This window comes from Palaemon carinicauda, chromosome 30 (assembly GCF_036898095.1).
Source record: "Palaemon carinicauda isolate YSFRI2023 chromosome 30, ASM3689809v2, whole genome shotgun sequence".
Lineage (NCBI taxonomy): Eukaryota > Metazoa > Arthropoda > Malacostraca > Decapoda > Palaemonidae > Palaemon > Palaemon carinicauda.
Genome location: NC_090754.1, coordinates 42,529,696 through 42,542,521, shown reverse-complemented (window position 1 = coordinate 42,542,521; position 12,826 = coordinate 42,529,696). Strand labels below are relative to the sequence as shown.

Sequence of the window (12,826 nt, the reverse complement as noted above, 5' to 3'; positions counted from 1 at the left end):
GTTCTACACAATGATGGCTGCAATAGAAGTCTTCCAATCACTTGCTCCTGCCGCCTTTTCCCTGTGATTCGGGACTAGTCTTGAGAAACATTATCCTTCAGGATAATCTGCTCCTATTTCTCTCCACAGGTTTGAGAAATAGTCAGATCTCTCTCACGGTTTCGGGTTCCCATCCCCTGGATCTTCTTCACAGTCTCGTGAGACTTAACCACTCGGGGGTTTTTTCTTTTTGTCCTCATTGTTTTTGGGGATTGAATTCAAATCTGCATACGCTTCAGATTATAACAACTTAACCTTTGAGGAATCCTCTTCTCTTACTCCCTGTCTCCCTTGGCCCACACTCCCTGGTGATGGGTGCATTCAACTTAATCCCTCCTTCCTCGGGATTCTTCTCTAGAGAGGATACACTCGGCCAACCCTTAGCTTGATCTCGGTCTTGTTCGTCAGCCCTCTGACAATGACGCTCTCCCTCAACCTGAAGTTTGAGATCTCCATTCACAGATGACTATAGATTGTCGCTTATAGAGCTGGACCGTCCTGACCCTTTTGTCGTAATGGCAGAGGCTCCCCCTGCTTTCTCTGAAAGTACAGGGCCTAAGGAAGCAGAGAAGAAGGAGAGTTCATCTCTTCTTGCGGCGGATTTTGACATCCGTCCATGAGAAAGGAAGGACGCTAAGACCAACCCCAATAATTGGTACTCAATGAGATAGCATCAACTTCAAAGGCAAGGTTGGTCAGCCCCAACATCTGGTTCCATAAGACAGGAACACTGCAGCCTCCCTCTGAGAGCTCATTCCTCTGCAAGAAGGAATTCTGGTGACGATTTTAACCCTCCCCGGGCTCCTATAGGTGCTAGCTCGGAGGAGGAGAAACCCTTTACCGATTGTTCAGAATACTTTAACGGGGGTGCTGCTGGTATCCACCAGCCCCTAGATCTCTCCCCTAAAGCAGAAAGATGAAGACCTTCTCTTTCTGCAGGTCCTCTCTTGCATATGGAAGGTCAAATCACTAGGGGAACCAGATCAAGTTCCAGTGGAGGGCAAGGACACAGTCATGGACCTCTTCTACGACAAACTAACACTCACCAAGACTAGGGTAGCCTTACCTTGGTGAAGTGTGGTTAAGGCGGCAAATAAGAGGGCTTACACCCAGGTGGCGGGAGCGTCGCAGTCCCTCCGGTCGGTGAACTCCTCTCAACATGGAACAGGGTGTAAAGTGCTCTCTGCAATCTGTTTGAACTACTGGTTAGGAACAGTAGGCTACCTCGAAAATAACTAGAACCTCTCTACTTCATAGATGATGGAAGCTATGTCAGGCTTCCTCCTCTCAGGCGCTAGAACTCTGGAGTTCCTAACACAGAATATCGTGAATCAGCGGGTCAACTGGGTTTTGAGGCAACACAACGCTGTTGTCTCAAAATTCCAGCAGCAGGTATTAAAGAGAGAGGTGGTGAGGTTACGCAACTCTTCAATAGATGGTCCTTCCCTCTTTAATGTGGAGAACATTGAGACAGTGGCAGACAGATGGATGAAGACAAGCCAGGACTCCCTCCTCCATAGGTCTATGACTTCATGCCCTTACTCCTCGGTTCCACCATTGGAGAGTTCTTCTCCAACTAAGAGCCAGGGGATGAAGAAGAGTTCGCAGCCGAAGAAGCAGGCAGCATAACTCCAAGGTCCCAAACAGCCCTTTTGACCTAAGGGCTCTAGGAGGGCCAAGGGAAACGAGAGGTAAACGTAGATGTTCCTGCTAGGGAGGGCATCCCCTCGACCAGTCCACCGAAAGGAGGATGCCTGAAGAGCAGTTGGCAAAAGTGGATGTTCCACGGGGCTAAACCTTCATTGGTCTCCATGCTCAGAAAGGGATACATTGTCCCGTTCACATGCTTGTCTTCCGACCCTCCATCCGACAAGGTCAGATTCCTACACGATGAGAGCCACGAAGGAACAGGCCCGTCAGGCTGAAGTTCTGGCCATGCTAGAAAAGGATGCTCTCCAAGATGTTCTAGAGGGGTCTATAGGCTTCAACAGTTTATTTCTTGTAGAAAAGGTGTCTGGAGGCTGGAGACAGTCATCAATATCTCAGCCTTGAATGAGTTTGTTCAACAAACTCAGTTCAAGATGGATACGGCCAGACTGTCAGGCAGGCTGTCAGACCGCAGGACTTCATGATATCGTTAGACTTCAAGGTAGCGTATTTACAGATCACCGTTCATCCATCCTCAAGGAAGTACCTGAGATTCACATTAAGCAGAAAGATGTACTAGTTTAAGGTGCTGTGCTTCGATCTGTCCACAGTACCTCAGTTGTTCACTCAGATCTTCAACCTAGTGTCCCAGGTCACAAGAATGGCATTCGTCTTCTTCGTTATCTAGACAACTGGCTAGTTCTAACAGACTCGAAGGAAAACCTTCCCCACTGAGACAGCTTCTCGCATTTTGCCAGGATCTGGGGATTGTGGTAAATTACGAGAAGTGAATTCATACCTGCAACCTTTTCAAGACATGGTATATCTAGGGATGAAAATCATGACCAAACTAGGCAAAATATTTCTGTCCGAGGAACGAGTAGAAAGATTGAAAAGGGTAGGTTACTACTTGTCTTGCAGGACAATTTGCCAGCAGATCTTTGGCAAAGGCAACTGGAACACCTAACCCCTCTTGAGAAGTTCATTCCCATTGGCTGTCTATGCACCCGTTCCTTCAGTGGCAGTTGATGTCCTCTTGGTCTCAACACCGTGACCCACTGAACACCTTGTTGCTGGTAGGTCCAGAGCAGAAGAGAGACCTGAGTTGGAGGGTGTCAGACACCAATTTGCTAAGGGGAGTAGACCTTCTCTCTCCTCCCTTGGAATTGTTGCTCTTCACAGATGCATCAAAAGAAGGGTGGGGTTCACCTGTTGCACCTCACGCCATCCGAACTTTGGTCTGTATCTGAGCGACATTGCCAAATAAACCTCCTAGAAATGAAGTCAGCCTTTCTTGCCCTCAAGTAATTCCGGCAGTTCCTTTCAATGGACTCCATAGTGCTGATAAGCGACAACACTACATTAGTGTGCTACATAAACAAACAAGGAGGTAATTTTTCACAGCTCCTCTGCCAACTAGGTGTGGAAATCCTCAGATGGTCGGAAAACAACTCGGTAGTCTTTTCGGCTCGTATCATCCCAGGAAAGAAAACCGTGCTGGCGGAAAATCTGAGCATGAGTACTCGGATAGTAGGCTCTAGTGGTCTTTAAAACAACAGATAGACAACAAACTTTTGACTTTGTGGGGTTTGCCGGCAAGCTACCTGTTTGCAACGTCTCAAAATCGGAAATTACGGCTGTACTGCTCTCCAGTACCGAATCCCCAGGCAGTCTGGCAAGACGCCTTCCAACATCCATGGGACAAAATAGACGTCTATGCATTCCCCCCTTTCTGCCTAGTGAGGAGGCTTTTAAGCAAGGTCAGGGCATCATAAGATATCTAGATGACCCTGGTAGCTTTGCTGTGGCAACATGCAGAATGGTTCCCAGACCTTCTGCATCTATTCACAAAAGCACCGAGAGAGCTCCTACTACTCTCTGATCTACTCAGACAATCACACATGGAAATCTAACACCAAGCCTGGAGGTTATCCAGCAACTTCTTGCAAAGAAAGGCTTTTTGAGATCAGTTGCAAAGAGAGTGGCAGGATACCTCAGGGAGTCGTCTACCGCAGTATATCAAGCAAAGTGGTCCGTCTTTCAGCTTCTGTTGTAACCTCAGGGAGGAAAACTTTGTTCGGTGTTGGCAGCGAAAGGCTATCGCTCTGCCTTAAGCCTCTTTTTTTAAGCTGAACGGAGGTAACATTTCCTCCTCAACGGAACTGTCTCTCCTCATACAGTACAGTATTTCGAGCACACCTGCCCTCAGTTGGAAGTCAGACCACTTCCTTGAAACATAGTGAGAGTACTACTCTGCACCATACGAACCTCTTCGTCAAGCATCAGATCGTGATTTGACCCTGAAGATGGTCTTTCTCCTGGGCTTGGCCTCTGCCAAGAGAGTCAGCGAGCTGCATGGTCTGTCGTATGGCATCGCCCATTCAAGGGGATGGGGGCAAGTGACTCGGTTTTGTCCCTGAATTTCTGGCTAAGGCTCAAAATCCTACTGTAGCGTATCCTAGATTTGGGCCTTCTAGATTAAGAGTGTCTGTTCTGTAACAGATGATCCAGACCAAGTGATACTCAGCTCTGTGAGGGCACTGAGAAAATACCCAGAAAGGACTGCCAAAGCCAGCACTCAGATCAGCAGGCTCTTTGTGAGCACGGGAAAACCAAGAGGAAGATTAAAAAGATCTCTATATCTAACTAGATTAGACAGGTAATCAAGAGAGCCATACATCCAGGCTCCTCACCATTCTGGCGTCGTCCCTGTTCTTACGACGTCGGGGTTATCCCTGGCGTTCAAAAAAAATTTGTCTGTGACATGTATTACAAGCGGCTGTGTGGAAGTGGCAAACAACATTCACCGCTCACTACATGCAAGACATAACCCACAGGAACTTGGTTACATTTACCTTAGGTCCTGTGGTAGCTGCGCAAAACATGGTTAGTAACATCTCAGCTCCCTTGTACCATAAGTAGCAGTTGGTTGAGGGCAGATGTTACCTGCAAGTAAGTCTTGGATGAATGTGAGTGACTGGCCTCTTCCTATTTCACTCTTCCCTCTCTTAGGGGTCAGCATTCAAGGAAGTCTGCAAGCTGACCTCCTCTGACTGCTGGTGGGTACCATTGTCCCTTGTGTAGCGTGATATATGTTTATATATTTGGTACGTCCCCGTTCTCCAAGCTAGGTAGAGTCGGTCAATTTCTGTGTTAAGAGAAGAGCTTGGCTCCAAATTTACGCTTACCTGGTCAAGTCGCATTACTGTATTAAATTCTACACCAAGCATGAATTGCCCAGGCCGAGGATAACGAGGTGTCAGGTGCCCTCTTAACAGCTTGTGCAAAGCACAGTGTCATCCTGGGACAGTCACCTGCCAGTAGGTTTTGGACTTCCACCCACCATAGAATGAGTCTCCTCTGTAAAAAGAAGGAAGTTTGGTATATATTGCCAGGACAAATGAAAAATTTGAATTTATTTCGTATTTTTCCTAACTATACAAACCTGGAGCTCTTTACACATAGTGGTCCCAACATCACCTTCCCCTTTAAGTCCTGCCACAGTTATAAAGTGACAGTTGTTTACTAGTGCAGATGTAAGAGGGTGATTGGTTTACCCCCTCCTACCTTCTCCGCTAACTAGCAGAGGATATAGTTACACCTCGCAAAACCTTCAACGGCAAGTTTCAGCTATCGCAGTAATAATATCTCCACTGTAAAGAGCCCCAGGTTTGTATAGTTAGGAAAAATAAAAACTATTTCAAATTTGTCATCTTTAAGGGCGTTATATGGATAAGAAAATAAATAGTGAGCAATGACTAGTAGCACTGTATGTTAAAATGCATTTCATTTGTTTATTAAATTCAATATGCGCACAGCTACTTATATTTTTATTTTTTTTTTATTTTTTTTTTGTGTCCCCGTTTTGTTTTGTGTAATGTTCGAGTTCATAGATTTTTGTCCTGTTGCACAAGGATATATGCACATTGAAAGATGATTGTGATAATATATTTTTTGACATCTCAAGTGGAATGTACTGCATTTTGGTGGGAGAAACTTAAGTGGCCTGCTTTTTTTTTTTTTTTTTTGCATAACCTCTATATGTTGTTTATACCTGCACTCTAAGGCTGTTCTTAGTCATGCGATAATTGTTGTAAAATATTCAAACTAGGCTAATTTTATTAAGGGCATCACTTATATTAACCCAAATCTTCAGTGTGGACTAATATCACTTATTCCCTGTCTCTTAAACCTTTTACTATACTTTCCAAGTACCCCTGCCAAAGTTTCTTCAGGCTTAGCACCCTGGCCCACCTTATAGGCTTGTAAACATCTTCCTGTATTGTTCAGTAGAATCAGCATTGGGAAGCTGGTGGTAGCCACTAGCTTTCCAGTTCTATGATCCTATTATGGGCTTTAAAACTTGTTGAGAAATACATTAATGCTTATTTATTTATCAGAAATGTTTTACCCTTTATGTAGATTATCAGTCCTCAGCTGAGCTTTTTTTTTTTTTTTTTTTTTTGGCAAGCTTGAAAGCTCTCAATACAGCTAATAGGAACTGACCTTTCTTTTCGTCTCTAATACCTTATAATAGAAAAGCCTCCATTTTACTACTATGAAGTGCTTTTTTCTTGTGCTACTTCCAATTTTTTTTCTTTTTATATATATATATATATATATATATATATATATATATATATATATATATATATATATATATATATATATATATATATATAGAAAATCTCCTAGGAAGTCAGTTTCACCTGGCATTTTTGTTCTATTTCGAAGCTGGCCTTCTTACCTGTTTTTAAATGATATATTAAATTTTAAATGTTTTATTATTCATTCATTTGTTTTTTTTTCTAATTTTTTTTTTTAGTTTTTTATTGAGTTAATTGTTCATTAAGCATACTCTAATCGGCATCAATGACCACTGATGTTAAGATGCCAGATAATTACCAATCATTCATTCATTCCCCAGAGCGCTTTCCAATAAAGAAGCCATTTTTAAACACGAAAATAGCACTTTTCACAGAGTATATTTACTGTATAAACTTTACTGCGGTTTGGAAGTATCACTCGTTGAAATGACTACAGTATAGTGATAGCAAGAAAGGTGAATCCCAGTGCGTATTCTCAGAAGACTTGCGTTAACTGTATTTTCCAGTCACTTCAAGATAAACTAACTTCAAGCTTCATTCATGTGGTAGATTGCTTTCAACACCGTCTCCCTTTGTGGTACTGGAAAATATCTTATAAACTATCTTGGAAGCTGTAAGTTTTCACCCAGTGATATATCATACCTGAGATGAATACTGTGCTGTGTACAATTTTTGTAGATATACTACTGTATATTTTGGAAATTTTCTACTTTCCATGTGGTATTGTGAAACAGTATTACAGAATGTTTCAGGAATGATGCATGTGCTAAGGACTAGTTCAATAAATTGTTACAGCTGTTGGCATTTGTACAAGCAACTTTTAAGCTAAGGTTTTCATCAAAATGAAGCTCAAAATTAAGCGAGCACCTTGTTTTTACAGAACATGGAGCGAGTTCGCAAACTTGCAAGACTGAGGAGGAACAATATCTCTGTAGGTATTGGATTAGGTGCTGCTGTCCTCGGAATCTATGGATATTCTATATTTTCCGTTAAGCAAGAAAAGTTTTTGGATGAATTGGAGTGATATAGGTTCATTTTGTTGAAATGAATTACTATATTGTACATACTCGATGTTAGTTTTAAGGATTTTTTTTTTCAAAATATTCTTTAGAATAGCTGATGTGATAAATGATTGTTAAAGTCTGAATAGAACATGTACAGTATCAGTTATTAGGTTTACTCTTTCTTAATTTCCAGTGTCTTGATTCTTCTCTTAGAATAGTTCCAGTTTGGAAACTATTTTCACAAATGACATAGAAAAGGATAGGCTATTGCCACATTATTTATGTTCCTTGATTTTCATAGTTTCCAAGGATCACCATAAATTGTTAATATTAACCCACAACAAGTCTTTTACCTATCAATATATTGTGATTGAAGGTAAACTGGGTCTATCATTATAAGGTTTCCTAAGTTCTTTGTAAAGTAAAAGATATTTGTGAGCCTGAAAACAATCTGTAGGCATTACTTGATGCTGTAGTTCGGTCATATTTTTTATCTTAATTAAAGTGTACTGGCATATCTGTGGCTTTTATTTTACGTACCTAAATCTAAGAGTACTGTATGTATTTTGGAACCTTATGTTTCCCTGCCCATTCAGGGCTAATTTGGTATTTTTTCTTAGAACTGTGCGTATGGTCTACCTAAGTTGTTGTAAAAAAAATATTTCCCTGCAAATTATTTATTTTATGTGAACTCTTATCAGCAAAACTTTGTAATTATCTCTTAGTCTTGGGTGAAGGGGGTTGCACTTTTGGTACTATTTTGGTTCCCTTAAGATTTAGATAACTGTGGCACATATGAGGACCACCCTACTTGCTGATCCATCAATTACACTGGGGTGCCTGGGTATCATTCACCGTGGAGTGGTTAGAGAACTTTTAGCTTAGTATATTGAGATAAACTGTACACTTACATCATTTTGAATTCAATAATTGGAAAATATTTTATTCCCTGCTTCCATTACATCTTGCGAGGTTTGTAGATGGTCTAGTCATTTATTTTAGTGACTTGGCAGACCAAAAGATTTAGTTTTTCATCAAGAAATATTCTTGTCGTACAGTATTCAGGTATAGTAGCAATTCAAAATTATTTTATCATAATAATTCTGTGAAGACTGCTACTGGGTTTTTCCCTTTATGAAACAAATCCAAGACATTTTAAATTTATTCATGTAGGAAAGCCTTTAATGTTGTTATTGCCTTCGCCAAACTCAAAGATTTTGCGAAGGGTGTGTATTCGCCCATCTTCGTTTGTTTATTTGGTTGTGAGCAAATATACACAAAAGCTACAGTACTGATTTTGACCAAACTTGGTAGTCATGTTGGGTATGACCCAAGGATGAATCTGCAGCATTTTCGATAAAGTACTTGAAACCTAAGCACAATGTTAAGTAAATGGCAAATTTTTTGTTAGTTTATTTTTTTGTGAGCAACATTATGCAAAACTATTGAACCAAGTTCAGCAAAACTTGGTGCACGGGTGGGCTATGACCTAAGGACAAGTTCATTAGTTTTTGAATAAGATACATCAAAGTACAAGTATGCAATGGAGTTTAGAGCAAAATAAGACTGCTTGGCTTGGCAAAGGCCTGGTCTCTACTGAGTCCCCCTCTAGTTACAGTTGTTGAGATAGACATCCAGTTCATATATGATTAGTTTTGCTGTAATTTAGGCTATAAGAATTCCTGTTGACATTTCTCTTCTCAATATCTGAATTAAACATTTTATTCCTTTATTATTGTCCCTCTTTGTAAATTAAAAGTTTTCTGGCATAGTTACTTTGTCGAACTTTTAAAAATACTGTATTGTTAGATATTTGTTAGTGGTGTATCAGTTTTCAGAAGGGGCTTAGTATTAACTGTTACTTGTTTTTGTTTGCTTCTTGGATGCCTTAAAAGATTAGACCTACTTTTGCTTGTCAGTGTTTTGTTTAAGTTTTGATTTGTGCTTAATTTTTCACATTTCATATTTTGATGGTTTTTTTCAAGTTAGTAATGAATTGTCTTTATCTTCTAAATAATTTGGGTACCTCCAGTTACCAAAATCCCCCTTTACTCATTCCCCTGTTGAACCCAGTCTTATTTCTGTGAAGTGGAAAATTTATTATAGACCCAAGGTTTTATTACTCACTTTATATTTCATTCATTGGCTAAAACATTTCTTGTTACTACTATATTTGTATTGATATTAAAACCCTGCAAAAAATGTCAAGTCTGTTATATAAATCAATGAAAGAAAATTTTGAAGGTGCAGCGCAATATCCAAATTCATATGTGCATGACCAGGAGAATTTAAGTCATCTAACGAAGATAAATGCTGTAACTAAGGTACTAATGACACATCCCAATTCATATAGATAGTGACTTGTAAATTGCTTAGCTTAAGTAGACACTTTGATAAATAATAAAATACTCACTGTATATCTGTAAGCTTAGGTTCCTTGATTCTGGATCAGGGAAACTTTCTTCAACCAATTTTCAATATTAAACTTACCCGATAATCATGTAGCTGTCAACTCCGTTGCCCGACAGAATTCTACGGAAGGGATACGCCAGCGATCGCTATACAAGAGGGGGGTGTACTCACAAGCGCCACCTGTGGCCAGGTACTGCAGTACTTCTTGTTGACACCACTTCAATTTTTCCTCTGTCGTGCCTCCGGCTAGACCTACATGGATACGCTGTTGATTCTGGAGTTTTTTGCTCACGATTTGGTGATGTATTTGCTCTAGAGTTTAGCTTTCGCTATTCAGGAAGTTTTATCATTAGCTTAGCTAGCTTTTGGAATTAATTTGATTAATTATGGTGAGACGGGAGTGTTGGTGTCTAAGAGAGTATAGCCTCTCTTTCTTAATTTTGCTTAACAAAAGTTATAGATTTATTTTATATCTCTCCGCCTTTTATAGGCCTCTTCGATTAACTTCCTTTTATTATAAACTTATTAAAATTAATTTTTATATTTGTTTATATTCGACCTTTCCTAATAGTAGGCGGTCTTTTCTTGGTACCGAAGTTAATTAACATTGAGCCCGTCATTTCGGTTTTACCTGTTAACATATTTTGCTATTTTAATGTTTTTGAAAGAATTTCTTTGATAGTCTCGTACTGTTTTCAAAGTTGAACTAACGTTTTGTTTTGTCTCTGCAGTTGTTGACGTTCAGAACGTTCAACTTGCGCTCTATCGTTACGATAGAGAGAGAATTTTCACGGTGTCACGTTGCAGTAAGAGTAACCGTTTCTAGCGTTTTGTTCATTCTTTCTTAGCTTAATGGTTTTAATTCTAATAAAGGAACCTTTTATTTGGGAAATATTTCAGTTTTTTTCCCTTAACAATAATATGTTTTACCGATATATATGATTGGGCTCTTCTCTCAGGTTCTAAGTCAAGAGAGAGAGAGAGAGAGAGATAGAGACGGAGAGAGAGAGAGAGGGATAAACGTTTCGTTCAAGCGAATAACGTTGTTATCGTTTTTGCTCTTCTCCCTAGTCTCTTTAGGGGAAGAAGGTAAACGTTTCTAGAGTTTTATTCTTGTTCTCAAGCTTTATGCGGTGAGAGATTTTAAACGTAGTTTATTTGATCTAGTGTTTAGTCTCTTTCCAGCCACTGAATTATTTATCTTTCATTAGATTTTTCTGTTACATTGTAATTCTGTTTTCGCAATTACTAACTTTTAAGGAAGGATAGAATTGCGTGTTTCAGGTTCTTACCACTTAAAGTTTCGAGTTCAGTGAAATAAGTGCAAACAGAAAATCTAAAGTGATAAGTGATTAGCGCAAAGTGTGTCAGTGTTGTGCGTGAGGGTACTTCTGTGCGTGCCAGTCGTCCTCCCAGTCCGGGACCTCTTGCAAGCTCCCAAGCCCAGGGGAGAAGCAATGTCGAAGGGCAAAAGGGTTCGGCAGGCCTTGATCGGCGCACAGAAGTATCCTCGGTGGTTGCGGGCGTGTCTAACAGAGACCGTCACTCCCACCCGCAGACGATTGAGCCCGTATTTTGCTCGTCTGCAGAAGAAATGTCGGGGAGGAAACGCTGGACTCAGGTCTCAAGACCTCTTAAACGTAGAGTCCAGACCTCAAGAGTGCTACAACCTGGATGCAGTCATTGGATTAGCTCTGACTCTCCGCTGTCATCAGGTGACTGCACACCTCCTAAGAGAGGTAAGGCGATGCCTCAACAGGCCTCATCTTCTGTTAAGGCTTTGCCTCAACAGACCTTAGCGTCTGCTGACCCCAAAATGACTTTGCTGCAGTCCATGCAGTCTCAGCTTGCGGTCTTAATGCGAGAGTTTCAGGCTGAGAAGGTTACACCTCCTCCTGCGAGCGCTCCGCCTCACCGCAGTTCAGTCTGCCAGGCGTACGAAGTTGAGGTTCCTCAGGCTAACTTACCGCGTTCTGAGTTGCCTGTTTCCAGCGGTGTGCAGCAACCTCAACCTTCCTTAAGACAACCTCAACAATGGGAGCAGCAGTCTTATGCCTTACTTCCTCTTGCGGATAGACCATCGAGGCAACAACCTCTTGAGGTACGACAACCTCTTCCATCCATGAGGCAGCCACCTCAGCTCTCGCTGCAGCGACCTCAACTCTCCTCAAGGCGAGAGCCTCAACTCTTGAGGCTAGCACCTCAGGAACCTCAACTCGCGAGACAGGAACTGCGTTCTGCGCAGCCACTACCTCAACTCTCGCAGCTCACACCTCAGGAACCTCAACTCGCTCCTCAGGAACCTGCTACTGCGCATCCGCAACCCTTGCAGCAAGCGCAACGCTCGAGACAGGAAGCTCATGCTATGAGTCAGCCACCTCAACGCATGCATCTGCCACTTTCTCCTCAACTTGAGCCTCTTCCCATTCAACTTTGAATAACAAATGACAATAATAACACCTCATTACTTTCATAACTTGCATTTGTAATCATATACACGTATGCCTACACAAACATTATGATAATGGAGGTTATTCGTATTACTTAATAAAAAAATATATATATTCCTTGCAATATATTTTTAACAAAATCGCAAAATATGGCAAAAATATCTTCAAAACAAATGAATCATGAGTTATGAATGTAATGTAAATATTATGTTGATATTAAAACCCCATGCAAGCATGCATGAAATAATGCAGTGTTGCCAACAGGGCGAGTTTCCCTTTCCTGAGGTGAAGTAGATTATAGTACGTATATTTAGTGCAATGGGCTCTCGTGGCATGGTTGGTTTCGACCTGGCCTTTCATTAGAAGGGGCTAGCGTTCGATCCCAAGTATGAGGTAGAAATTTATTTTCTGCTTAATTCTACGATTATCATGCCGGCTATCATTCATCAACAAAACAGTCTAAATCAATTCCCTCGGCACGTGCACTTTCAATGGACAGTAATGCGATATTACTCAATCTAGCACTGGTCATGGAATTTCTGAGAAATGTTACTCGCCATGCAACATGCTCTGCTTACCTTACAGCATGCTCTACATACAGCATGCTCTGCATACAGCATGCTCTGCATACAGCATGCTCTGCATACAGCATGCTCTGCATACAGCA

General features: G+C 41.1%; 1 protein-coding gene across 2 annotated transcripts in view; it reads left to right on the top strand.

Annotated features, from left to right (window-relative positions):
• The window catches only part of Ccdc56 (Coiled-coil domain containing 56), a 28,768-nt gene extending 20,954 nt beyond the window's left edge, over positions 1-7,814 (top strand). For both annotated transcript variants that reach the window (XM_068354589.1, XM_068354590.1), the window contains exon 3: positions 7,174-7,814. In XM_068354589.1, the coding sequence (XP_068210690.1) occupies positions 7,174-7,317 (144 nt within the window). In that variant the 3' untranslated portion in view covers positions 7,318-7,814. The remainder of the gene's footprint in view (positions 1-7,173) is intronic.
• The last annotated feature ends 5,012 nt before the right edge of the window (positions 7,815-12,826 follow it).